This window comes from Sciurus vulgaris (assembly GCF_902686455.1).
Source record: "Sciurus vulgaris genome assembly, chromosome: 2".
NCBI classification, from domain to species: domain Eukaryota; kingdom Metazoa; phylum Chordata; class Mammalia; order Rodentia; family Sciuridae; genus Sciurus; species Sciurus vulgaris.
Window position 1 is genome coordinate 121315436 of NC_136462.1, and position 27606 is coordinate 121343041.

The window sequence follows — 27606 nt, forward strand, 5'->3', positions numbered from 1 at the left end:
TTCCTTTCTTTCTTTCTTTCTTTCTTTCTTTCTTTCTTTCTTTCTTTCTTTTTTTTTTGTACTGGGGATTGAACCCAGGGGCGCTTAATCGCTGAGCCACATCCCCGGCCCTTTCTATTTTATTTAGAGACAGCAAGGCCCTAAGCAACTTGGCGAGACCCTAAGTTACTGAGGCTGGCTTTGAACTGACTATCCTGCCTCAGCCTCCCGATCTGCTGGGATTACAGGTGTGCACCACTGCTCCTGGCTCTTGCCTCCTCTTGACTGAGATGCGGGCCCGCCTCCTGCAGATGAAGGTGACCTTTAAAGTGCTACGGGAGGCAAGCTGGGCTGCTGTTCCCACCACGTTCCATTCCCTGAGGCACTGGGAGATCCTCAGGGCCTGGCTTGTATGGTCCCCATCTCCAGGGTCACTGTGGGCTGAATCCTTGCCCTTTCCTCCCCAACACCCCCATCTGCACACCCTGTGTGTGAGCCTGGTTCCTATCCTGATAGGGTGAGAGGCGGCCACCGGGCCTAGCAAATGGACACCACTGCTGGGCCTAAACCCTTGTTCTGTCCTGGTCTGGCTGTGTGTGCTCCTGGTTGTGGCCTTGACTTCCAGGTCTGTAGCCAGCACAATGTCTGCAGTGTGGAGAGGTGGGAGGTGCGTGGAGTTAGGAGCCAGGCCTGGCCCCACGAGAGCACTAAACGGTAGTAAGTGTTTTCCACACTTTATGCATCATGGGGTGAGGCAAGGGAGTACCTGGGGTTAAAGTTCAGCTGGCCTTCCCAGCAAGGTGACAGGGGATTGCTTTCCCATCCCCACCTCTGTCCAGGCCTTGAGAGTCCAGTCTTTGGGTGTCTCAGGAGGGAAGAAGCCCCCTTGTGGCATGACCCTGGGCTGATGCCTGGCCCTTTATGCTCGGGGTTTCTGGGGAAGGTTCTGGAGCTCTGGCTTCACTCCACAAGGCTGAGGTATTGTTTGTTGCACCCTGGACAAGAGGATGCAGGGAGAGGCCTGGATTTGGGTTTCAGTGAGGGGAGGATATCACGAGGGGTCACCTGGGTGAGAAGAGAGTGAAAAGTCTGGAGTCAGGAACAACTGGAGGCTCCCAGAACAGCACAGCAGCCCTCTGTGCCCTGCCCTGGGTAGAGGCGAAGGGCAGGCAGGAGAGCACAGGAAGCTGAATTGGGGCCTCCTACAGGGGCAGGTGGTGCCGCTGATGGGGGCCTAGGGTGGAGAGGCAAGATCCTCTCCTCCATCTCCATTTCTCTGACAGTTCTCCTGGCCTCCTGTGGCCCTAAGTTCTGTCCCTGGCATCTGGGAATGAGCTGGGGTAAGTGGCTTTCTGGAGGAGTCTGCTACAGGGCAGGGGCATGGCTGGTGTGTTGACCTCTCTCCCAGGCAGTGCAGCAACAGGGGGGCGCTCACAGGAGCCAGGCTGCTCCCTGGCATAAGCGCCTCGGGCCTTCAGGGGGCTGGACTCCACTTGCCTGGCTGGAGAGGGGCCTCTGTGCCTTGCGGTGCAGCTACCCTTGGGGCATGCTTTGGTCCCCCAAGCTGGACACCCTGAAACTGGCCTACTTCAGGACCTGGGGTGTTAAGAAGGGTGGAGTCATGGGGTCAGGCCCAGGCCCCTGGCTGGAAACCCATCTCTACCTGGCACTCGAGGGGACCCTGGGTTCAGGTAAAAAATGAGCTCTGAGCTCAAAGGCTCAGTCTACACCCCCACCCGGAAGAAGGAGCCCCTGCCAAGCTGGACACTCACCAGGAAAAGGATGAGTGTGACAAGCAAGGGGTTCAGGATGAGGAGTGCAGAGCTGGGGGTGCCAGGCTGACAGGAGCCTCCGGAGCTGGGGGTGCCTGCAGCAGAGAGTGGGAAGGCAGGGGCTGGTGTGGGTCTCCATCCTTCCCACGCTGGGAAGGCAAGGCCCGGCCTAGAGAACCCCAGGGGGCGCCTGGCCCAGAAGGTGCTGCAGGAACAGGAGGTCTGGAGCCCGGAGCACCTTGGGGGAGACTCGGAGAGAAGGAAGGGCTGGGCCTGAGCCTGGGGGGCTGAGACCCAGAAGAAGAAAGGAAGATGGGGCAAGTCAGAGCCCAAGGGAGGAGACCAATGGATGGAGGCCATGGACAGAGGGAAAAGACCTGCAGGAGGTAGCGAGGCACTGACCGAGGGCTAGCGTGACCAGCTCGACCCAGAGGCCCTCATCTTTCCACAGGATGTACAGAGCCTGGCGCACACTGTCCTGAATGAGGGCCTGGGCTGGCGTGGCGCCAAAGAAGATGGCACCTACTTTGGCAGTCAGTGGTTCTGGTCTGGAAGAAGGATCACCACAGGCCTCAGGGCACTGGGCAGCCCCGGATGGCTCAGGGAGGTCCTCCTGCTCCCACCCCCTGGGAAGAGCCCAGGCACTCACTGGAACTCCTCCACCACCACTTGGCCAAAGTTCTGCAGAGGACTGAGCCCCCTGGTCAGCTGTGGGTCAAGAGAGGAGGAAGAGAGTCACGGCTCTGCTGAAGCCAGGTCCAGCACCCCCATCCCCAGCCTCCCGCTCCCCGCTTCTTTCCATCCCACCACTGCACCCATCTTGTTAGCTGCTGCCGAAGCTTCTGGGACTCGGGACTGGTTTTGTCCTTTAAGGCCTTGGTGAAGGGTTGGCTTAGGATCTTCAGCCACATCTCACACAGCACAAGCTCTGCCTTTTCACCTAGAGTGAAAAGTGAGAGCTGGGGATATAGCTCAGTTGGTAGGGTGCTTGTTTTGCATGTGCAAAGGCCCTGGGTTCAATTCCTGGCACCACCAAAAAAAAAAAAAAATAGAGCAAAAGGTGGAATGTTGGTGACATCAATCAAGGGCCTCATCCCCTAGGCAACCTGAGACAGGACCCACATCCTGACCCCAGGCCACATGCCCAAATTCGACTGCAAACTTCAGTCCAAGAGGCAAAGCTCCCTGTTTTTGTGTGGCCCATGAGCTAAGGGTAGCTTTTTTCCTTCTTGCCAGTACTGGAGGATTGAACCCAGTGGTGCTTAACCACTGAGCTACATCCCCAGCACTCCCCACCTTTTTTTTTTTTTTTTTTTTTTTTTAAATTTTGAAACAGGGACTCACTAAGTTGCTTAGAGCCTTGCTAAGTTGCTGAGGCTGGTCTCGAAATTGTGATCCTCCTGCCTCAGCCTCCCAAATTGCTGGGATCACAGGCATGTCCTCATACCAGAACAGCTTTTACATTAAGTGAGCATTAAGTAGAGCACCTTATGACATGGAAATTATGTGACACATTTCTCTATCCATAAATAAAGTTTAACAGGAACATGACCAAGCTCACTGGGTGACATGTACTATGTGGCTGTGTCCTTGCCACAGGGGCAGAGCCTGTGGCCCATGACAGAACCCCTACTCTAGCTCATGGAATAGCAAATAAGAAGTGCTAGAAGCATAGTAGGAGACTGGTTTTCTTTCACCTGTCCCTGCTCTCGGGGAGAAGTGGAAAGAGATGTGCTCCCCAGGTGGGGCAGTGGAGGGTCTTGTAGACAAACAGCACAGCCCTCTCCATGAGGGTAAGAGGTGATCTGCTGTCTGCTACCAGGCGTGACGGTCCTGCTGGCTGTGAAGACCAGCGAGGAAAGGCTGCCGTATGCTGGGGGCTGGTTCCCTGGGGAATGGTTCTGGCCTCTGGAGGGCTGAGTCTCAAACCAACCTGTCTGCACCCTGGGGCTGCTGGCACCTGGGAACTGCTGTGGAGGGGTTCAAGGGCAGGACGGGAAGGAGGAGCACTGATCTCCCTTGAGGCTACAGGGTGGACCAGCACTTCCTGGGCTGAGGAACATCACGAGAGCAGTTCCGCCTGTGTGGATGGAATGGACCCAGAGCTCTCCCAGTGGGGGTGGTGAATGGCCATCTCTTTGTATGGCACAAGCCTGCCTAAGTGTCCCCATGGGAGGGTGTCCTTGGGGACACTAGGCTTTCCTGCAGATCTGACCCTGAGGGCAGAGCTAAGCACTGAGACTTGGGACAGATCTCTTTAGTTTTTGGTGGTGCTGGGGATGGAACCCAGGTCCTCATGCATGCTAGGCGAGCGCTATATCATTGAGCTACATTCACAGCCCCAGATCCTGCCACTTAGGGTCCAGGAGGTCCTGGACAAGAGAGTTGCCCATCTTATCTCACTGACCCCAGTTTCTCACCTCTATCCAGTTCCCTACCCAAAGCTCTATATGCACTTTCTCCCTGTGGCCCTGGCAACTTTGCTGTTGAAAAGAAATTCTGCCCATCTGCAGAAGAGGAACAATGAGGCCTAAAGAGGTAAGACGCTGCTGGCCCGGAGACACACAGGGAGCCCAGCCCTGACTCACCGTTGGCCACAATGCTGGATTTCTGGAGGATGGGATCCATGATGCTGTGGGCCAGGTAATTGGCCAGGCCTCTGAGGTGGGTGGGGATGGAGTTCCGGAACTTATACTCCATGTAAACTCGCACCCATTGGTTCACATTACTAGGGAGAAACAGTGGACAGTGCAAGGGTCATGGGCTCTTTGCCAGCATGGGCTTCTAGAAGCAGGCACCGAGCCCCCATGTGTGACGGCTTTCTACCTCCAAGGGCAGAGCTTCATGAGGCTAGCGGGAGCTACCTGGAACAGAGTCCTCCCCTGGTGGCCCCCAAACAAATGCTTCCATGTTCTAGCTCTGGGTTAGGAATGGAGCTACCCCTTGTACTCCAGAGAGGAGCCCCCAAAAGAGGGCAGAGCAGGCTGAATGGGCAAGAAGGGGACAGACCCACCTGAAGAGGAGTAGGGGGCCTTCCTGGGGAGGTTCCTTATAGAATCTTGACACCACAGGAGTGACCTGCAGGGAGACCTGGAGGTCAGAGCCAGCTGGCCAGGAGCTGTCTCTCCTGAGACCCAGAATGCAGTGGGGCAGGATCTGGGAGCCTCCTGGCACATGGCCTCCTGGGCTGGGGTATCTGGTTATAGAGTCTGGCCATGTTCCTATGAAGAGCTGTCTCCTCCTTACAACCCCCACCCCTCCCTGCCCACCTTCCTCTGCAGGGCCAAGCTGGGTGCTGCCTCTGTGAGGACCACGGCACCTGTTTTCAAGGAAGGCAGGGTAAACATGCCAACCTCCAGAAGCAAGGGGAGAGGCCACCTCACCAGATGGAGGATCTGATCCTCCAGCAGGGCAAAGGAATCAGAACCAGGCAGGACAAGCTGGGGCAGGAAGGGTCTCATAGCCGTGAAGCTGATGCAGATGGTCTCCAGGGCCAGGTCCGTCAGGGTGGACCCTGCAGAGCCACAGGTGGGAGCTCAGGAGGCCCCAGGAGCTTCCTCTCCCATCACCGCCTGACACCGAGGCCTGGGGAGAGGCAGGACTCACCTGAAGCAGTGAGGCTGCTCTCATCCAGGAACAGGTGCCCCAGCATCCCCCTGGAGGCCTTCACGTGGCTGTACAACATCCAGAGGATTTCCTGGGCAGAGGGGCCCGGAGGCTGGCCCCCAAACACAAGGGAGGCATTCACAGCTACAGAGCCAGGCCTGTGGACAGATCTATGTCCTCCAGAGGGCCTCAGGAGGCAAAGAGAGCCAGTGTCCTGAAGGAGGGATGTCCATAGGGGAAGCCACTGGCTGCACAGGGAAGTCTTGTATGAGTCCAAGCAGGTCATGTTACCCCTCTGGGCCTCAGTGTCGTCCTAAGTCAAATGGGGATGAGCAGCCCCTTCCTGGATGACTGTGGCAAAGCCTGACTGACACCATCAGGATAGCACAGAGCAGGTGCTCAGTGAAAGCAAGCCCACTTGGACACCACAGCACGGTGGCTTTCATGGGACCACTATGAATCCTGCCCAGGGAGAGCCTAGGGCAGCGTAACCCAGCAAGGCTGTAGTGACTTTGAGCCCTCAGGATGCTAGTCTGGATAACACTGAGAAAACTGTCTTTCATTGCATCATAGGGAGCAGGAGTTCTGGAGACAGGGAGGTCTGAGGTTTTTGTTTGTTTCGGGGAGTGGTATTGAACCCAGGGTCACTCGATCACTGGGTTCTATTCCCTAGCCCTTTGTTAAATTTTGAAACAAGGGCTCCCTAAGTTTCCCTGCCTAGCCTCAAACATACAATCCTCCTGCCTCAGTCTCAAGAGTCACTGGGATCAGAAGCATGTGCCCCCTTTCCCAGCATGTCTGGGGAATTTCTGAAAACCTGAGGGATGAGCCAGTTGGTCGTGTCCTATGGAGGCAGCCTCGCCTCAGCAGGGGTCTGAAGAAACTATTAGGAAAAGGCCTGGGAACAAATAGGTTCAAGATCCAGAATAACTTTGTCCCTCCCTGACTATCTGTGCCATCTCAAGGGTGGAGAGATAAAGGTTCTGTTCAGGCCCAGGGCAGGGAAATCGAGGGAGACTTCAGTTCATTAAATGGGAAGACTTTCTAACCAGTTGGGACCACCACCTGGCGAGACAGTGAGCTCCTCTTGGCTTGGCGTATCCAAGACTCTAAATTCCTGCACATACGGGGTTCTAGGTGCTGCTGAGCTCACTGAAGTGGGGCTGTGATGACTTGGACCTTCTCAGTCTCTCTCATGAAATCACAGAACTGGCATTCACTGCCGAATCTGGCCTCGGGTACCCCAGCATCCTCTTTCCCTGGATGCTCAGAATCAAAAAGCACCTCAGGAGAGTGGCATCTCTTTGCATGCTCTGGCCCAGGAATAAATGACTTGTTCTTGCTGCCCCTGCCTTTCCCACTGTGCTCAATGTCCAGCATTCCTGTCCCAACACTACAGCTGGAATCAGGCTCACAGCAGGCAAAAGGCCATCTGAGGTCACACAGCACAACCAGGGGCAGAACCAGAAGATGGGCCTCTTGCCCACTCATCAGGGTCTCTTCCTGTCCCTGAGTGGCTCCTGGATACAATGGGGGACAGGAGGACTGAGCAGCCTGGGATAGTGCCCTGTGGCTGCAAAGGCACAGATTAGCCGGTGGGGGGCAAAGGGGCAAGGACTGAGAGGCACATGCACTCACCTGAACTCCAGGACATGGGCACCCTGGAAGCTGGGGAAGGCCTTGTGATAGATGGACTGCAGCTGAGGACAGACAGAGACATGGAGGCTGGCATGCCTCCCCTCTACCACCATCATCCCTGACCTGGCCTCTACAGGAGCCTCCTCACTGACCCCTGCCAAGCTGTTTCCTATGGTGCAGCCAGAGACCTGCCCATTACCTCTAACACCTGCCCAAGGAGCTGCAAATGCCTTCCCAGGCTCTGCCCTCTCTGCTATTTGTTTTCCTGAAAATCCCTCTCCAATCCAATCATCCTGGGCTCTGTGGTCCAACTGCTTCCCCTAGACCTCTCTGGCCTGGATGACAGTCCCTTCTAATCTTTCTCCCACCCCTCCCACCAAACACACTCTTTTTGGAGCCCCTGTGCCACCTCTGACCACCTGTACGTCTGGAGGTCCTCACACATACTGTTCCCTCTACCTACAAGGCCCCTCCCTGTTTCATCTGGCTATCTTATCTCTACCCCACTTAAAATTTCCCTCTCTCAAGTCAGGCACAGTGGCGCACACCTATAATCCCAGCAGCTTGGGAAGTTTAGGCAGGAGGATCACAAGTTCAAAGCCAGCCTCAGCAACTTAGCCAGGCCCTAAGCAACTCAGCAAGTGTCTCTAAATTAAATAAAAATTCAAAAGGGCTGGGGAAGTGTTTCAGGGGTTAAGCCCCCCTGGTATTCCCCTCAACCAAAAAAAAAAAAAAAAAAAGAATTTCCCTTTCTCAGAAAGGTTTCTCTGGGCAACCCCTTGACCCTGGCCATCGACTTAGCCTGTCTGTTCTTCATGTCGCTTATTGTGATTGTAAGCACTTTCACAATGTTTAATCATTCTGTCTCTTTGTCCTGCAGACTGGAGGCTCCCTGAGGGCAGGACCATAGTGCCCTGAATGAACAGATGAATTCGCTGAATGAAGGCATGAACCAGTGCACTCAGAGTTCCTTTCAGGATGACAGACAAAACTGGTACTCCCTGTCCAAGGCACCTTCACTGCCTGTGGTTCCAGAACCATGGCAGGTGGATTTGGTGTGGGCTCCAGGAACTGTGACTTCTTTGCCAGGGCATGAGGGCACATAGGTCTCTGATGAGACTTTGGGCCAAGAAAAAAGTCAGCCAGGGCTGTGGTTGTAGCTCAGTGGTAGAGCGCTTGCCTAGCAAGTGTGAGGCACTGGGTTTGATCCTCAGTACCACATAAAAATAAATAAAGGTATAAAAAAATACAATAATATAAAAAAAAAGTCAGCCAGCCACACAGCAATCCTGCTCTGATTTCCTGTGCCAGGGTCTCTGCACTGGGAATGTTTTCTCTCTGTATGTACTCCCCAGAGGTATTTCTGCTTAGGTTCCCCCTTCCTGCCCACACCCTCTCCTGCTCCTCCCACACCCCAAGAAGCACAGGAGGTGGGGGTGGTGCTCGTTGACTTACAGGGCATTCCCTGCCCAGATCTGTGCCCAGCTGCCCCCAAGGAGCTTATGCTCTGGACATGAGCTCGGTGGCATGCCTCACTCCTCCACTCACGTAAGTGCAGAGCAGTGGCCTCACCTTGTCCTGGATGCGCCCACTCAGCAGCCGGTGCTCCAGGGACACAGGGTTCCACAGTGCAGCCGAGAAGGTTTCACTGGTGACCCTGAAGGTCACAGAGTGGGTTATGTGACAGGGTTCTGGGGCGGAGGACATTGAATCCTGCAAAGAGACAGCCTGACCAGGGTGAGGCAGGGCAGAAGACTGGGTGGGGTCAGTACCCACAGGGACCCTTGGGGAGCCAGAGCTAGGGGCAGTGGAGGAAAGACTGGAGGAGGATGAGAGGGAGAGGGTGGCCGTGGGGGCTGGGCTGGCAAAAACTTTCCAACCAGGCTGAACTGTCCCCTGAGGAGTGTCTGACTGTGGAACCATCAGGGGTGGCAGGGCAGGTGTGAGGGAAGAGCCTGGGGTTGAGGGCACCAATGCAGACTCAGAGCCGGCAGGAGGACTTTTGACTCTGGTGGTGAGAGAGGAAACTGGGGCCAGGACTGGGGGTGGTGATGTTGGTGGCAGGAAAAGTGACAGTGACAAAGACATGGCTGATGGGGAGGGGGATAGGGGCAATGCTGCTGAGGGCTGTGGGGGGAAGGATGGCACTGCTGAGGGCAATAACCCCAGGGTACCACTGGGCCCCAGGCCAGAAGTCACAGCAGCTTGGGGTGATCCTGAGCCTGCTGCGCGGGTGGGGGAGGTCGGGTCCAGCCCTGACCACCCTGGGACTGCAGGGGGAAGGGGCTCTGGGGCTGGCTGTGTGCTAGCCATTGATGCAGATTCAAGTCGGCCTGGGGGCGCTGAAGACACTGCCTTCTCTGGGCCCCTTGGTGCCAATGTCAGAGACAGGGAGGCTTCTGGCTCAAAGAAGCCAGTCGTTACAGCAGATGGCATCTGGACACTGGGACTGGGGATGTGCCTGGCTGGGAGCCAGGCTAGTGATTGTGGGGTTTCAACTAGGGGTACAGGGGTGGTGGGGACCAGGAGTGCTCTGGATGACTCCTGAGTTGGTCTAGGGGTGGCAGATGCCCTCAGGATTGTAGAGGCAGGAGCCTGGACTGTCACAGATGATCCAGGGGCTTTGAAGTTCTTCCCAGGCCCATGGACAGACGAAGCCCATGGCTGTAACATGGCAGTGATCTTCAGAGATCCAGAGGACAGCGTCTCGTCTGTAGGTTCAGTCACTGAGGATTCTGACTGGGACTTGGTCAGCGCTGAGGTGGCTGGGCCAGGTGTGGCCTTGCCTGAGACTTCAGTTGTTCCCAAGTGGGTCAGCTGGTGTGAGGGAGAATCCAAGGACATGGCTTCAGGAAACTCTTGGCCCCCCGCTGTCTGCTGAGAGAGGGCTTCTGCCCTTTTCCTGGAGGCCTCCTCAGAGAGTGCTTCTGCCTCTGCCCTTCTCTTAGCTGCTTCCAATTCCCCACCAAGCAAGGGAAAGATTTCACCAGAGGTCTTTGCCAAGGCACCTAGTGCCAGAAGTGTCCTCTTGCTGACTTGCAGAGCAGATGCACCAGGGGCCAAGGGAGGCTGGCCAGAGTCTTTGTGAGCAGAAGGAAGGGGCAGGACAGAAGCTGAGACCACCAAGAAAGCTGCAAACCAGGAGAGGCCTGTCCTGAAACTGCAGGGGTGGTGGCCCACAGTCTTTTGACCCTCCCCTTCCATCAGGGGCCTGGAGAGATCCAAACCCTGGCCCATATCTGCCCCCAAACCACTGAGCTATCCCAGGCAAATAACCTCCCACCGGATGTCCGATGGGACCAGACAGCTAGGCCTGCCTACTACTTCCCAGGAAGGACTCTGTGAGGTTAAAGGTATTCACCCTAAGGATCCCTTGCTCTGTTTCCCATCCCAGCTCTACCCCATGGCAGGCCCCTCCCTAAGGGAAGGTTCCTGGGCCCCAAGTACTCTCTGGGAGCTGGGGCATGGGACTCTGGGCTGTTCTGTACAAATGATTCATGAGGCTCAGACCAGCCCAAGGGTGCCGGAAGTGCTGCCCAGTCCATCATGGACAAGGCTCAGGCCTTAGCACATTGCCAGCACTCAGAATGGTTCTTGGGGACTGGACAGGAGAGGTGCATATGTGGGGACGTCTCAGAATGCTCTGGGGGTTAATCCCTCACCTATCTGCAGTGTGCACCGAGCCCCATTCAGGCCTGTCCTGCACCAGGTTCCCCCAGGTGGTGACCCTGAGTGCCCTCAGGAAGCCCCAGGCCTGGGGACTGAGGACTCTGGCCCTTCCCTGGCATCCTCTGGGCTGGCCAAGACTTATAGAGACTTATAGGAGAATGAGGAAGGTCAGCTCTGATGAGGGAGCCAGGGGGTTCACCCCTGCCACACCCCAGCAGGCGAGTGTGTGGGGACAGGGCCTCTCCAGCTAGCCTGCCCCATCCCTACCCCCTTACCAGCCAGAAGAATCCCAGCAGCTGGAAGACATTGCTCGTGCATGCTGAAGGCTCCTGCAGGCCGCCAAGGCTCCAAAGTCAGGTGCAGACACAAAAACGCCCTCTCAGGTCTGGTGCTGTTGGGCTGCAGACTGTTGAATGGGGACATGATGTGTCTGCCCCACAGCCTGGGCGTTTATGGGCCAGAACACAAGTTGAGGAAGAGTTTGAAGTCTGTCAGTCTTAGGTGTGGCTGGTGATGGTGAGGGGGGGAGAGTGGTGTGCGATGTGGCTGTGGCGACAGCAAGTGGTCACGGGAGGGTTGTGAGGACAGCAAAGTTCTGATGTGAGGTGTTCGCGTAGGGAGCTCTGTGTCCAGGAGGATGGAGCTTATGGATAATTGGTTGATATTTACAGAAACACCCCATCCCTGCCCCAGCTCCTGACCCAGTTTGGTACCTGCTCCTGCTTCATCAGGCTGAGTGGGGATTCTAAAGAGAACCAAGAAGAGAATGATCCCTCTGCACTGGTCCCGCAGGGAACCCTGGTCACGGGCCTACAGGGGGTGTGGGGGTGTGGAGGGGTGGGGGCTTTGGGGAGCGGGTCCTTCCCAGATCCTCTTGTCCTTTCTGCAGCCACAGCAGTTTCCTCCCACTCCTGCTTTCGTTTCAACCCACCCTTCCCTGCCCCGCTCCAGTCACACCGGAACCCTGAGATTCTTCATACTGCACTGGGTGGAAGCCAGCTCCGGTCTCAGCTGTCCACACCCCTTGCTGGGGGCCACAAGAAACTTTCCTTCCTTCCATCCTTTCTCCTCTTCTCTCCTCTTCCTTCTCCCTCTCCTTCTCCCCTTCCCTCCCCCTCTCTCTTCCTCTCACTCTCTCTCTCCTCTTTTGAACTAGGGGCTGAATCTGTGGGTGTTCTACCACTGAGCTACATCCCCAGCTCTTTTTATTTTGAGACAGGGACTCACTAGGCTGAGGCTGGTCTTGAACTTGTGATCCTCTTGCCTCAACCTCCTGAATCACTGGAATTACAGGCATGAGTCACCACATCCAGCTCCACGGGAAGCTTTGAAAGCCTCTCCCACCAACGTGCCTAGCTTCTGTGTCACCCTACCAAGAGGGTCACTACTTGTTCCAGGGTACCAAAGCCTCCTCTGCTGGGGAGATAATTGCTATAACTCAGAGGTAGGGAACCCTGCAGTAGGATTCAGACCTAGAGACACCCCAGCTGGTCTCCTGTCCTTTCTCTACCCCCTGAACCCTTCCCAGTTTCTTCTGTTTGGACAAACCCCTTCCCCAGACTGCTCCCCTTCCCAGCTGGGGATATTTTCTAAGGCGGGGAGGGAGGGAGGAACACCTACCATGGTTCCTCTCCAACAGACCCCAATGATCCCAGGTCATACAGACCCCCTGACCAGCACACCTTCCACTGCTTAGCCACAGAACCCGTCTGCCACATCCAGCAGCTGCCACCTCCAGCCCCCTCCCACTCCTGGGTAAGAGGTGAGACCCAGGCCTGGCCAGGTACAGTAGGGAGGGACACCCTCCAAGAGCAAGGAGAGAGGTTTTGGCACCTCCTACCTCCAATCCTGGTTTCATGGCCTCCATTTCTGCAGGAGCCGCTCCATCCACCTATGCCTCTGATCTGCCTCCCAGGTCATTCAACTCACTCTGGCACCCCATTCTGCCTCCCTCACCTGTGCCCCCAGGATGCCCAGGTCTTACCTGGTGGCCCTGGTGCTGCCAAGAAGCCTCTGTCCCTGCAGGCAATGATGCCTCACTGAGGAGGCGTGAGGTGAGTATGAGCACCCTTTACCCAACCCTGCTGGGCCTGGTGGGGCCACCCCCTTCCCAGGCACCCTCACACCCAGGAAGATCTGGTTACTAATGGCTTGGGTCCAGGAGTACACAATGCCCACACCTTAAAACACTAGGTCCTTATTTCCTGCCACCCTGCCACCAGTGTCCTCTAGGCCACTCCAGGTTGGGCTGGAGCCAGAATTGGGGGCAGGAATCAGTAAACCCAGGCCTCTGCTGTAGACTTGGTGCTGGGGTCTGCCAGCCAGGATGGTAAAGGCAGAAATAACCCAAGACAGGAGAAGGGACAGAAACATGCCTGGAGACCATTCCATACTGTCATCCAGATCCAGTAGCAGGAGGCATTACAGGGAGCTGCATTCAGTTAGAGAAAACTTGATCAAGAAGAGAGGAAGTCGGGCATGGTGGTACATGCCTGTAATTCCAGCTACTCAGGGCAAAGGACTGCAAGTTCCAGGCCAGTCTCAGCAATTTAACCAGATCCTGCCTCAAAATAAAATGATGTATTTATTTATGGTATTAGAGATTGTAGCTTTACAACTGAGCTACAACCCCAACCCCTTATTTTTTCACTGAGACAAGGTCTTGCTAAATTGCCAAGGTTGGCCTTGAATTTGCAATCCTGCTTCAGTCTCCCAAGATCCCAGGATGACAGGTGTGTGCCATTGCACCTGGCTATCAAGTTAAAAATTTTAAAAGGGCTGGACATATAACTCAGTCCTAGAGCACTTGCCTAGCAGATTCAATCCCTAGTACCATGAAAAACAAAAAAGCAGAGCTCAGGGCTTGCCTCCAGGATCAGGGTTCACTCACTGTCTACGATCAGGACCCGGGGTAGGTTCAGGATCATGTGACAAGTGTCAGGGCTCACTTTGTGACCCAAAGCTGGAAAGTCTAGAATCTAAATTCGAGCTGGGCGGCCCTGTGCTCCCTCACACTGCTCTTCCCCTAACCTGGCCTCTCATCAGAGGCCAGCCCAAGTTGGGAAGCCTCTCATCCTAATGCCTGAAATCAATTAAATGGGAGTTCTGGCATCAGAGCAAGGAGGATTTCCACCAAAGAAAATTTAAGATGCACAACTTCTGGAACAGGATGGGGGTTCAGGCCAAGGGAGGGTTCAGTGGTATTCATCTTGTTATGGGCTAGCCTCAGCCCCTCATCTAGAACCTTCCTGGCCCTCCAGCTGTGGCAGGTCCCCTTCCTTCTCCGTGCTCCACAGTCCTGACAGGCCACCATCTAGCTCCCTAAGAGCTGAGCGAGGAGCCCTTTGGCCCTGGTAACTGCAGCATGGCTTCCCCCACACTGCATCCGGCTTAATGCCCTGGGGCCAGAGGAAGGTGCTGTACTGGGATCATCTTGCATCCCTGGCCCAGAGACAGTGTGTGTGTGCAGACTCAGAGGGTCCTAAGAATGGGGTGACAATGAGCACAGTGGGACCTTGGGGGATGGGGCAGATAGACAGGTCATCTCAAGCCAAGCCGGGTAGACATTTGCCTAGACACACAGGCAGTGGAACCAGTGGGTGCTCAGCTTTGCCTATGTCCCACAGGCTGCAGGGATGGGGTGCCAGGATGAGCTTCTCCTTCCTGCCACCTTCTTCTTGGCTCCCTGCCCAAGCCCATATGGAGGAGGGGTGACGTGGTACCTCCCACTACCCAGGCAACCATGGGCAAGCTCCTGCCAGAACCAGACCTTAATTCCCATCTGTTATCTCACCCATTAGAGAGGGTTCTGTGATGGACTCAAGCCACCAGACCAGGACGGAACTGGAATGCCAAGGAGGAAAGGGGTGGGTGCCTTGGACCCTGCGCAGCCTCTGCCTGATTCTAAATTCTCCGTGTGGCACTTGAGGCTTTAGTCCTGGCTCCCTCCCCTGCCTGCCACCATCGCCATGATTACCCATGGCCATGCACTGACTTTCAGGAGGGGGACAGAAGAGAGGACTCACATTTCCCCACTTGCTGTGGTTTCAGTGCAAGAGTGTTCAAAGCAGAGAAAATGGCCTGAGCAAAGTCCCAGAGGTGAAGAGGTGACTTGGGTCATGGGGGGATGGGCATGCAGGAAAGCAGGTGGAAGTGAGGGGGCTGGAGAGGGAGGCTCAGGGCCCAGTCCAGCCCCTTGACCCCTGGGTCTAAAAGGGGTTTTGGTTACAGCCCTGACCACTTTATCATTATCCAGACATCTGGGATGTTACCCACATCTTCTAAGCAGGTTGATAGGATCAGAATCAGGTTGTCAGGAGCAAGGTCAAGTAGATAGCCCAATGGAACTAGGCAGTCAGCCTGCCCCCAACCCTATTGCTCAGCCTCACTCCCACCAGTGCCTGGCCCTCTTCCCTGGGAACCTGGCCCCAGGCCCAAGACCTTCCTTTTATCTCCAAAGGCGCTTCCTTTTCCTCTTCCTGTTTCTCTTCCTGGGCTTTTCTGCCAGGCAGGCATCTATCCTGTTGGATCCTCCCCTTACTGAGCTCGGCTGTGTGGTGTTGAAGGATAATTTCAAAAAAAGAAAGAAGATCAGACCCTCATATAGATAGACAAATGAACACATGTTAAAGATTGTATTTACTAGACAATAAAAAAAAAAGATTGTATTTAAGTCATTATTAATGAGGGAACCTGGCAGACGTTACTATGACTTCAAAGGAGTCAAACACATTTATGAGAAGCAAAGGAAAGTTGAAATAAATTTACATATAAATGTAAAAATTGCCTTTTTCTACTTCAATTCAACAGCCACTGGGCAATTTATTTGCAGGACCACAGACCCATGTTATTTTGCATCGCTATCTGGCATCTACGATGCAGTCAGTCATAAAATAGCCCAAAGGCCATGAAAGGCTAAGGGTGTGCCCTAATCAAAACAATGCATAGCTTTCCACTGGAAATGGCTAATAATCTTTTTTCCCCTCTCATTCCAAATTCCTTACAGGGCTTAGACTCCTCCAAATAAGTGGGGGGCAAAGGAAGAGGGACTTGAGTATTGAAGATGCCTGAGAAGACTTTCGTGAGGACAAATGAGGACAGAGTAGGAAGGGAGGACACTAGTAGAGGCCACTAGCTGTCCCCCAAATAATCCTCCTTCCATTTAAGATAATTAACATGGGGCCAGGAGGTGTAGCTTGACTGCAAAGTGCCTGTAAAGCAAGTAAGGCCCTTAACCTGTGCTCCATCCCCAGCAGGCCAAACAAACAAAAAAGTTGAGAGTCCCTCAAGTAATCTTTTCCCCACTTAAGATACTTGTGAAGACACTAGACTGAAGCAGCTCTAGCGCCCTGAGTTCTTACATAAGCAAAATGAAACCCAATTCAGCATGAACGATCATAGTCTAGGAAATAAAATGTATGTTTTACCCATCAAAATCAACTATCTGATGTCCAATACCACCCTCCCCTAATGAATTTACCAACCAACCGCTAACTTGGGGCTTTAAGCCTACCTCTCCACTGTAACCAAACACCTTGTTTGATTGTTTACCTTGCTTCTGCAAGCACTTTTTGAGTCTCCCCTGTTCTCCTTTTGAAGGAGCCCCACATCTTCTGGAGTCCAGCACCACCTGATTCATGAATCGCTGTCTGCTCAATAGACTCTGCACTGCTAATGCACCAGGTTCATCTTTATATTCCTGATTTTTTTTTCCAGTACTAGGGATAGGACCCAGGGCCTCAAACATGCTAGGTGAGCATCCTCCCATTAAGCCACATCTCTAGCCTAATATTCCTGATTTTTAAACAGGCACTTGGTGCTCTGGAAAAAAAGGACGGATTTCCCAGCCCTCCTTACAGGTACAGGTGGATGTGATCTTGTAACTCAGTTCTGGCCAACAGGACACATGTGTGATGAGGGGATAAGGGTAAGTGTCACTGAAAGGAAGAAAAGGGGATACCATTTGTGAAGGATATGAAAAATAACACTCCCAAGGGAAAAAAAAAAAAGGGATATAACGACCCCCAGGGAGAAAAGAGGACAGTGTGACCCGGGTGAGGGGAGATGGCAAACAATGAGCCCTGGGTTCTGGGTGTTCATTCACTCTTTCCCAGCAACAATGGGTTTTGAATTCTTGCAACTGTTTCCCAATTTAGGCTTTGAACTTGCACAACTGCTCCCCCTGACTGCATTTTACAAGTGATTCAAATCTTGTTATGAATCAAATCTCATTCAAACCTATCAATCAAATCTCACTCAAACACTATTAAAAATCACACCCCTCCTGTAATCAGTTGCCATTTACTCTTCTGAAAATGTGCTATTCCACTGCTTAATAAAGAAAGCTTGCTGATCCATCGAGGTCTTTTCCCATTTCACTTAGTTTTGCTTTCAGTTTGCTGTTCTCCATTCTGCTGACTTGAGTAACAAGCTCCTGGATCAGGAGGGGAATCTGAGAGGGAAAGGTGGTGGAGCAAGGAGATAGAAAAGACATTTTTTTTTTTTTTTTTTTTTTTGTACTGGGGACTGAACCCAGGAGTATTTTACCACTGAGCCACATCCCCAGCCATTATTTTGAGACAGGGTCTCTTTGGTTGAGGGCCTCGTTAAGTTGCTGAGGCTGGCCTTCAATTTGTGATCCTCCGGCCTCAACCTCCCAAATTACTAGGATTACAGGAGTGCACCACCAGGCCAAGCTAAGAAAAGACATTCTTGTTAACAGTGGTCCACTTTATGCTTTGAATATAATCCTTGCTGCTCTGCCACTGCCACTTATTTTTATTTTTTTTTTTTAATTTTTAAGATATTTTATTTTATTCATTTATTTATAGTGCTCAGAATTGAACCCAGGGCCTCACACATGCTAGGCAAGTGCTCTGCCACTGGGACACAACACCGGCCTGCCACTTATTTTTAAAATGGACATGTATCTCTTCCTCTCTCCCTGCTCCTTCTTAATCTCTCCCCACTCCTAATCTCAAGGGACAGGATTACCTTTCTTCCCCATCCTAGGCAGAGTCATCTGTCCCTGAGAACACACCCATCATAGGAAGAAATTCAGACTTTAGGGTTGGCACCAGAAAATCTCAGAACTGACTATCTTCCAAATTAACAAATGAATTACAACTCCCAGAGAACACGTGGAATGAAGCCTTTGAGTCACCTCTTCAAGCCCCTGTTCCTGCTGATGGACAGAATCTCAGTCTTTGGGACAGGAGTCACCTGCGTTTCTCCTTTGCTAGCAAAGCAATAAAACTTTTTTTCCTTTCTCTCAAAACCATGTCCTTGTTATTGGATTGGCATCGGGGATGAGGACAGAGATTTCAGCAACACTGGCTGTGGATTGCCCGCCTCTAGGCTTTTTTTTGTTGTTGTTGGGCACTGAGGGAAACATAAATTTCTCCCTCATTCAAACTGCTATTTGGGATTTTCTGTTTTTCACTGGGTTGGCCTTGTCTTACACACTCATGCTGGCCATAAATTACGCGAGATACCTCTTTCTCCAACTTGACAGCCCCCACTTGGCTGGTGCCCAGCGGTGGGGGGGTCGGGGGGCTGAGGCAGCCTGTGGGCAGGTTTGTCCTTCCGGCCAGTCCACCTTGCAGGTGCTCTTGGTCTTTCATGATTTTCTTCTTTTTACCTTTCTCCTTATCTCCCCACTGTGGCTAAGGGAATCCTGGAGGTCTTGTTCTTTCCAGGCTCATTCACACCTTCATGCTTTTAATCCCAACTCAAGGAGTCAGAAGTGGAAAGTATAGCTCATTAACTAAGGAAGAGTTGGAAAACCTGTGCAGTTGTTACCTTTAATAAAAACTCTGGTTGCAGAAAAGTAAAATCCTGCTGGAAGGCATCACAGAGATAACATAACAGTGAAGAATTCCCAGACCAGGATACAGGAGAAGACAGAAATCCAGAGAAAGTAAGCTTAGTGGTTGTAGCCACTTCCCACGAGGCTGTTTGCCAATTCTAGAGAGGAAGCCAAAAAGCTGAGCAGTATTTTGAACAGCCCCTAGCTGCTGTGGGGACAACAGCTGGAACCCAGGACACGCTGATGTTTGGGGCAAGAGTGGTATATAGCTCTCATATACCCACAGATAATTGGATTGGTACACCAAAAGGCTGTACCTTGGAAGTTATGGTAACCTGGAAATAAACTAGACCTCATTTTGACTGCAGCCCAGCTTTGAATCTCAATTCTGAAAATTAAAATGATTTTAGATCACTAGTGCATCCTGGTATCTGGAATGGGAAAACAATATTGTCTCTGAAAGAGAGATCAAGAGGACCCTAGAGAACAGGAAGCCAACCAGTGCACATTCTGCAAAGAGGAGGGTCATTGGAGAGGAAAATGTCCCTGATGCTTCCAAGAAAAGTCACACAGTCAACCAGACCTTGACACATCCTGGCAGATGGCACCACTGGTAAAGAAAAGCTAAAGGACCCAAGAGGCTTTGCATACATCCCCAAGAGTGTTCTCTGAGGAATCTCAACTGACTCTTAAGAATAGATAGGAACAAGGTTGGTTTTGACCTTGATCATCACCAAGGTTGGTGATCTTAAACACCTGGCAGGAGAGTATAGCCTAAGTAGAGTCCTACATGGACAAAAAGGAAGAGCAATGGTTTTTAAATGTAACTTAAGATGTACACTTGTGTCATTCCTACCAAAATAAGTAAAGCTGGAGGCTATAAAGGAAGGGTTCTTGTGTGGGAATGCCTAAAATAATGATCACAAAGGACTGTAGAATCACAGGTTTGTCCTGAGTTAATTTGAGCCTGATCTCATAGACCTACAAACCTTCCTAACCTCCTACATTGATAAATTTGATCCATTTTTCACTGATATGATTATGAGTTACTGTCTTCATGGTTTTCAGAGACTGGCTGAAATACTAATTGCTTTTGTGTTAATTGTTTAAAAAAAAAAAAAAAGTAATGCTTTGCTCTCTTGTTTATCTTTGTCTTAGTATGACCCCTGCCCTAGGCATACTTTGTCCAGTCACCTGCCATCTGCCACTGTGGACCTCTGGACTGCGTTGATGCTGAATACCCTTAACTGTCCATGCCTCACCTTGAGAACAAGGACTTTTGGTTACTTCCCCCAACTTCACCCTCTTTCAGCAGGAAGCATCTTGGAGATGTCCTTGCCCATTTTCCATAGAAATGGAATGTAGAAATTGACAGTGGGGAAATGTAACAGTGGTCCACTCTGTGCTTTGAATATAGCCCTTGCTGCTCTGCCACTAGAGTTTATTTTTAAAATAGACATGTATCTCTTCATCTCTCCCTGCTCCTCCTTAATCTCTCCCCCTCCCTAATCACAAGGGAAACATGATTACCTTTCTTCCCCATCCTAGGCAGAGTCATCTGTCCCTAAGAACACACCCACCTTAGGAAGGAAGTAATTCAGACTTTAGGGTTGTCACCAGAAAATCTCAGAACTGACTATCTTACAAATTCATAAGTGAATTACAACTCCCAGAGAACATGTGGAATGTAGCCTTTGAGTCATCTCTTCAAGCCCCTGTTCCTGCTGATGGACAGAATCTCAGTCTTTGGGACAGGAGTCACCTGTGTTTCTCCTTTGCTAGCAAAGCAATAAAACTTCTTTTTCCTTTATCTAAAGAAAAAAAAATTGTCTCTACTCCATTTATGTATGATTTGTCAAAATACATTCTACTGTCAAACAAACAAAACAAAAAATTTTTAAAAATTGTCTCTGAAAGAAACATTATCTTAAGCCTCCAAATATTATTGCAAATCAATTTTTAAAAATGTTTTGCAGAGCTGAAGCAATAGCTTGTGTTGGAGAGTGCTTGCCTAGCATGCTCAAGGACCTGGGTTCAAATCCCCTGTCACTCAGAGGGGAGGAAAAAAGAAAAAGAAAGGTAAAATGTTTTGCATACAACTAAGGCAATTAGGCATAGAAGAAAACAAGACAACATGAACCAAGAACTAGCAGAAATAATAGACAAAAATGCATGCTCAGAGATTTCAAATATTGGAATCATCAGATAGAGACTTAGTATGTTCATGAAAATAAAAGATTAAAATATTAGAAAACTACAAAAAAGGCATAGCATATTTTAAAAAAATAAATTATAAACTGAAAAGTATAGGCCAAGTGCAGTGATGTATACCTGAAATTCTAGGTACTTGGGAGGTTAAGTCAGGAGGATCACAACTTCCAGGCAGTCTGAGCCCCTTAGTGAGATCTTGTCTCAGAAATATAAAATAAAAAGGACTGGGAATATAGCTCAGTGGTAAAGTACTCCTGGGTTCAATCCCTAGTATAGCAAAAAATGCTAATAACTAAAATCAATAATTCCACAAATGGTTTTCATAGCCAATTAGACACAGCTGAAGAGAGAACTAGTGAACTGGAAGACAGTCCAGAAGAAAATATTCAGATTAAAACATGAAGGAAGGAAAGAATGAAACATATAGAAGAGAATTAAGAGACATAAAAAATAGACTGGGGATGTAGTTCAGTGGCAGAATGCTTGCCTAGCATGTATGAGACCCTGGGTTCAATCCTAACCACCACACGCACACACACACACCACACATACTACAGAGGATAAAATGAGTAGGTCAAATACACGTGTGTGTGTTTGTGTGTGTGTGTGCGCGCGTGCGCACATTTGTGCATGCGCATGCTTGTACTTATCTTGGAGATTGAGCCCTGAGCCTTGTGCATGCTAGGCAAACACTCACCTCTACATCCCCAACACTTTTTTATTTTGAGACAGGATGTTAAGTTTTCCAAGCTGAACGTGAACTTGTGGTCCTCCTGTCTTAGTCACCCAAGTAGCTGGGATCATAGGCTTGTACCACTGCACCCTGCTTTCAAATATACATTTAATCTGATTTCCAGATTAGAAATCAGAAAGAATAAAAGAGGTATGAGGCAGAAGCAATATTTTAAAAAATAGGAACTGAGAATTTTTTTTTAATAACAAAGACAATTGTTCACAGATTCAAGATGTCTTCTCAACCCTAAGCAGGATAAATTAAAATAATTCTATACCTGAACACATTTTTGTAAAACTGCAGAAAACCAAAGGCATTTATTTTTTAAATCTTGAAAGTAAGAAAACATTCAGGTTTCCTTCAAAAGAGAATAAGCCTAATTATTCTGTTGACTTTTCAACAGAAGTAACAGGAACTGGAAAATTATGAAAGGATACCTTCAAAGTGCCACAAGAAAGTTAATGCCAGCTTCGAGTTCTATAATTAGCAAAAATGCATATTAAAAAAGAAGGCAAAATGAAGATATTTGCAAAGTGAATTTGTCATTTTCAGATCTAAGAGGTATTTTTAAAAATTTTTTTAAGTTTATTTTTATTGTAAACGAATGGGATACATGTTGTTTCTGATTGTACATGGAGTAACAGCATACCATTTGCATAATCATACATTTACATAGAGTAATGATGTTTGATTCATTCCGTTATTTTTTCCTTCCCCCCATCCCTCCCACCCCTCTTTTTCCTCTATACAGTCCCTCCTTCCTCCATTCTTGCCCCCCTCCCACCCCCCCATTATGTGTCATCATCCGCTTATCAGTGAGATCATTCGCCTTTTGGATTTTTGAGATTGGCTTATCTCACTTAGCATGATATTCTCCAATTTCATCCATTTACCTGCAAATGACATAATTTTATTATTCTTTATAGCTGAGTAATATTCCATTGTATATATATACCACAGTTTCTTTATCCATTCATCAATTGAAGGGCATCTAGGTTGGTTCCACAGTCTGGCTATTGTGAATTGAGCTGCTATGAACATTGATGTAGCTGTATCTCTATAGTATGCTGATTTTAAGTCCTTTGGGTATAGGCCGAGGAGTGGGATAGCTGGGTCAAATGGTCGGTCCATTCCAAGTTTTCTAAGGAATCTCCACACTGCTTTCCAGAGTGGCTGCACTAATTTGCAGTCCCACCAACAATGTATGAGTGTACCTTTTTCCCCACATCTTCTCCAGCACCTATTGTTGCTTGTGTTCTTGATAATCGCCATTCTAATTGGGGTGAGATGGCATCTTAGTGTAGTTTTGATTTGCATTTTTCTTATTACTAAAGATGGTGAACATTTTTTCATATGTTTGTTGATTGCTTGTAGATCTTCTGTGAAGCGTCTGTTCATATCCTTAGCCCATTTGTTGACTGGGTTATTTGTATTCTTGGTGTAGAGTTTTTTGAGTTCTTTATAGGTTCTGGAACTTAGTGCTCTATCTGAAGTATGAGTGGCAAAGACATTCTTCCATTCTGTAGACTCTCTCTTCGCATTGCTGATAGTTTCCTTTGCTGAGAGAAAGCTATTTAGTTTGAATCTATCCCAGTTATTGATTCTTGCTTTTATTTCTTGTGCTATGGGAGTCCTGTTAAGGAAGTCTGATCCTAAGCCAACAAGGTGAAGATTTGGACCTACTTTTTCTTCTATAAGATGCAAGCTCTCTGGTCTGATTTCGAGGTCCTTTATCCATTGTGAGTTGATTTTTGTGCAGGGTGAGAGACAGGGGTTTAGTTTCATTCTGTTGCATATGGATTTCCAGTTTTCCCAGCACCATTTGTTGAAGAGGCTATCTTTTCTCCATTGCATATTTTTGGCACCTTTGTCTAGTATGAGAAAATTGTGTTTATTTGGGTTTGTGTCCATGTCCTCTATTCTGTACCATTGATCTACCTGTCTGTTTTGGTGCCAATACCATGCCGTTTTGTTACTATTGCTTTGTATGCTTTGTAGTATAGTTGAAGTTCTTGTATCGCGATATCCCCTGTTTCACTCTTCCTGCTAAGGATTGCTTTAACTATTCTGGGTTTCTTATTCTTCTGGATGAATTTCATGATTGTTTGCTCTATTTCTGTAAGGTACATCATTGGGATTTTAATTGGAATTGCATTGAATCTGTATAGCACTTTTGGTAGTATGGCCATTTTGACAATATTAATTCTGCCTATCCAAGAACATGGGAGATCTTTCCATCTTCTAAGTTCTTCCTCAATTTCTTTCTTCAATGTTTTGTAGTTTTAATTGTAGAGATCTTTTACCTCTTTGGTTAGATTGATGCCCAAGTATTTATTTTTTTTTTTGAGGCTATTGCAAATGGAGTTGGTTTCCTCATTTCCCTTTCAGCTGTTTTGTCGCTTGTGTATAAAAATGCTTTAGATTTATGCGTGTTGATTTTATAGCCTGCTATTTTGCTGAATTCATTGATGAGGTCTAGAAGTTTTCTGGAGGAGTTTTTTGGATCCTCTAAATATAGAATCATGTCATCAGCAAATAGTGACAGCCTAAGAGGTATTTTTTAGGCAGAAGGAAACCTAGTCAATATTCCAAGATGAAAGCTCAGATATGCAATAGGGAAGACTGATAAAGTCACATGTACATCGAAATGATATTTTCCCTTCTGTTACTGGAAATTCTCTACCTATACACGTAAGAAAAATAATAACAATCCTATCATTTATCAGTAATAATTATCAGTATATGGAAAATCTTATTTCCTCCTGTTTTTTCCACTTCCTGCTGATACTAGATTATTTTGAAGCAAATCCCAAGCATAATATCAAGTCATCTATAAATACTGTAGAATGTATCTCTAAAAGATAAAGTTGTGGGCTGGAGTTGTGACTCAGTGGTAGAGTATTTGCCTATAGCACTCGCCTATCATGTGTGAGGCACTAGGTTGGATTCTCAGCACCACATATAAACACTAAAATAAAGGTCCAACAACAACTAAAAAAATTTTTTTTAAAAAGATAAAGTTGTTTTTTCAGTGTTGGAGATCAAACCCAGGGCCTTGAATATGCTAGGCAAGCACTCTATTACAGCCCCAATAAAGATCTTTTAAACAAAAGTGCAATACTATTATCATTCCTAAAAAGTAAAATTATTACCTTTTAAAATTAACAAATGTCCAGTAAGCCCAATTTTTTTCTCATTTTTTCAGATGAATATTCAAACCAGGATGTGTGTGTGTATATGTGTGTGTGTGTATGCAATTCTGAATTGAACCCAGAAACTCAAGCATGTCAGGCAATCAACCTACCACTCCGCTACTTCCCAGACCTTTTCTTTTTTTGAGACAGGTTTTAGCTAAGTTGCCCAGGCTGGATTTAATCTTGTGATCCTCCTGCCTCAGTGTCATGAGCAGCAAGATTCTTAAAATATTTTCTTATTGTATTTGCTTAAGTGTTTGTGTCTTTTTAAAAAGGTTATTTAAAAAGTAAAAATCTTGCTAGGCATAGTGGCACATACCTATAATTCCAGTGACTCATGAGGCTGAGGCAGGAGGATCAAAGTTCAAGGTCAGCCTTGGCAATTTAGCCAGACCCTGTCTCAATATAAAAAAATAAAAAGGTCTGGAGATGTAGCTCAGTGGTAAAGTGCTCCTAAGGGGTTCAATCCCCAGTACCAAAAAGAAAAAAGAAGAGAAAAAAGAAATCTCTTTTTATATTCCAATTGTAAATAAAACAGTGTAATAGACTTAGTACCTAGCAGTTTTACATATGTGCCTCTAAAAGATAAGGTCTCTTCTTTTAAGTATAATCAATTCCATTTTCCTTCCTAAAAGTAAATAATTCCTGGCCAGCCTCATATATGTAGTCAGCATTCAAATTTCCTCAATTGTTTTGCCAATGTTATTTTTAGATTTTATTGTTTGAATCAGCATCAAGATATGGTTTGTGCATCATATTTAACTGATGTTAACTTATCTTAACTCTCTCTTGATTTTTTTTTCCTTTGGCTGGGGGACAGCGCTAGGAATAAAACCCAGGGTCTCATGAATGCAATCCTAGTGCTGAAACTAGATAATTTGTCCTATAGATTCCAATTATTTTTCCAATAATTTTTTTTTTGGACTGGGGATTGAACTCAGAGGTACTTTACCACTGAGCTCTATTCCCAGTCCTTTATTATTTTTCATTTTGAGGCAGGGTCTTGCTAAATTGCTGAGGCTGGCCTTGAATTTATAATCCTCCGACTTCAGCCTCCCCAGTTGCTGGATGTGCATCACCACACCTGGCTTAGTTTCCAATTTTTTTATTTTGGCTGGTTATATCCCCAGAATATCTATGGTTATGAGTGTCCCCTATGGTACCTATAAGCTGAAAACTAGATCTAGAAGCTTGATCATATCCTTCAGGTTTTAATTATTCTTATTTATGCAAAACACTTCATAGGTGATATGGTACCTCTCCTATTGCCTCAAGTCAGAAGAGAAGTGATCTGTGGCCCCCACCCCCACCTTTGGCATGTTAGGATTGACCAGTTGATTCAGGCATTGTCAGTTCTCAACCATTTTCTTCATGTTTGCAGCTTAGATTTATGGAAAGTTTGTAACATGCCACTCACCATTCTCATGGCTCCACACACAGCTCATTTACTTCTCACGGTAATGCTAAGAAGTAGGCATTGCTAGCTGACATGGCGCACGCCCAAAATCCCAGTGGCTCCAGAGGTTGAGGCAGGAGGATCCAAAGTTCAAAGACAAACTCAGCAACTTGCTGAGACCCTGTCTCAAAATAAAACAAAAAAACCTGGGGATGTGGCTCAGTGGTTAAGTGCTCCTGGGTTCAATACCTGGTACGAAAAAAAAAAAAAAAAAGAAGAAGAAAAGAAAAAGGTAGTAATAGGTACTGTTATAATCATCTTTATCTTCAAGGTGGGAAAAGGAGCTCTGAAATATTAATAGGAAGTGGTGGAGCTGGGAGTGAAGTTCTAGAGTCTGGATCTTGGCCGCGGTGGTGGAGAGCCCTGGATGCAGAATCTGTGCGGACAACAGAAGAGTGGTAGGACTGGCCTCAGGGACTCATGGGTTATCCCAGCAGGGCATTCCCCTCAGGCTGTGGCTCTGGCAGGCGCATTCCAGGGCTAGTCACAGGAAACTGGCTCAGTAGGACTTCCTTTCACTGAAGTCCAGCCGGGAGGCTAGACTCCTGCAACAGGCATGAGTAGCTCAGCACCAGCAAGGATCCCAGCTCCCTCCTCCACGCTGCTCTCCCCGCCACTGCTTCCATACCTGCCAACCAGGGTGGGGCCCATCTGCTGCTAGTGTGCAGTGGTCTTCCAGGCTTCTCCTGGATTCCAGTAGTGACAAGGTGCCCACTATCTCAAGAAGTAACACATTCCTGTGACTTTCAGGACACTTCCCCTTGTGTGGGGCTCAGATGCCTCTCTTTGCACCTTCCACTATTGGGCCTGATTCCCCCCTCTGAGCCCCTGCAACTCCATCTTCTGACCCTGCAGAGAATTCACACGCAGGGCAATCAGAGAGTTCTGGAGGCCAGGAAGCCCAAAGTCAAGGCACCTCAGCAGATTTGGTGTCTGGTGAGAGCTTACTCTTTCCTTCATAGATGGCACCTTCTCTCTGTGTCCTTTAAGGATGGAAGGGGTCTCTAATTCACTCCTTATAAAAGTTCTTACCAGATTTTTATGGGTTGGTTTTTTCAAACAGGTTCTTGCTATGTTGCCTAAGCTGGTTTCGAACTCCTGGGCTCAAATGATCCTCCCACCTCAGCCTCCCCAGTAGCTGGAACTACAGGCAGGCACCACCACACCCAGATGATTTTTGTGTTTTATTAGTCATTGATGTCTTTTGCCTTTATCCATTACAAGTCATTCTTTAGTACCTCCAGGGATTGGTTCTAGGACCCCTGCAGATACCAAAATCCTTAGATGCTCAATTTCCTTATATAAAATGGTATATAATATTTGCAAATAACCTATGCATATTCTTCCATATACCTTGAATCATCTCCAGATGACTTATAATACCTAATGCAATGCAAATTCTATGTAAATGGTTATGTTGCTTTGTTTAGGGAATAGCAAGTAAAAAGTCTGTACGTGTGGGGCTGGGGTCATGGCTCAGTGGCAGAGTGCTTGCCTAGCATATGTGAGGTACTAGGTTCAATTCTCAGCATCTCATATAA

The 27606-nt window shown here is 48.8% G+C and overlaps 2 protein-coding genes across 4 annotated transcripts in view; one reads left to right on the top strand and one right to left on the bottom strand.

Moving 5' to 3' along the window:
• Window positions 1-27606, top strand: part of LOC306654886 (uncharacterized protein C15orf39) — a 381506-nt gene that overhangs the window by 20290 nt on the left and 333610 nt on the right. The window contains exons 3-4 of one of the 3 annotated variants that reach the window (XM_079128868.1): window positions 4182-4289; window positions 7876-7957. The exons of 1 other annotated variant lie outside the window; for it this stretch is intronic. In XM_079128868.1, coding sequence (XP_078984994.1) covers window positions 4182-4285 — 104 coding nt within the window. In that variant the 3' untranslated portion in view covers window positions 4286-4289; window positions 7876-7957. Of the gene's footprint in view, window positions 1-4181; window positions 4290-7875; window positions 7958-27606 lie in introns of those variants that run through there. One more of the 3 variants, XM_079128870.1, reaches the window with a different exon arrangement.
• On the bottom strand, window positions 476-11467 carry LOC306654888 (taste receptor cell protein 1-like). Its single transcript, XM_079128872.1, has 10 exons — window positions 10940-11467; window positions 8568-10126; window positions 6996-7057; window positions 5358-5515; window positions 5135-5265; window positions 4765-4829; window positions 4340-4479; window positions 2154-2459; window positions 1752-1846; window positions 476-1044 (listed from the first exon to the last, which is right to left on the bottom strand). The coding sequence occupies exons 1-10, from the start codon at window positions 11085-11087 to the stop codon at window positions 940-942; spliced, it is 2769 nt and encodes a 922-aa protein (XP_078984998.1). The 5' UTR covers window positions 11088-11467; the 3' UTR covers window positions 476-939.

What these genes read in the sequence shown, in the direction of transcription:
- LOC306654888 (XM_079128872.1), bottom strand. Translation starts at nt 11,087, where the DNA reads ATGTCCCCATTCAACAGTCTGCAGCCCAACAGCACCAGACCTGAGAGG. An exon ending in TGCTGGGATTCTTCTGGCTG is followed by an intron (nt 10,127 to 10,939) that starts GTAAGGGGGTAG and finishes CCTGGTTTGCAG; the next exon opens with CTTTCTTGGTGGTCTCAGCT. An exon ending in GCCCATGTCCTGGAGTTCAG is followed by an intron (nt 5,516 to 6,995) that starts GTGAGTGCATGT and finishes ATCTGTCCACAG; the next exon opens with GCCTGGCTCTGTAGCTGTGA.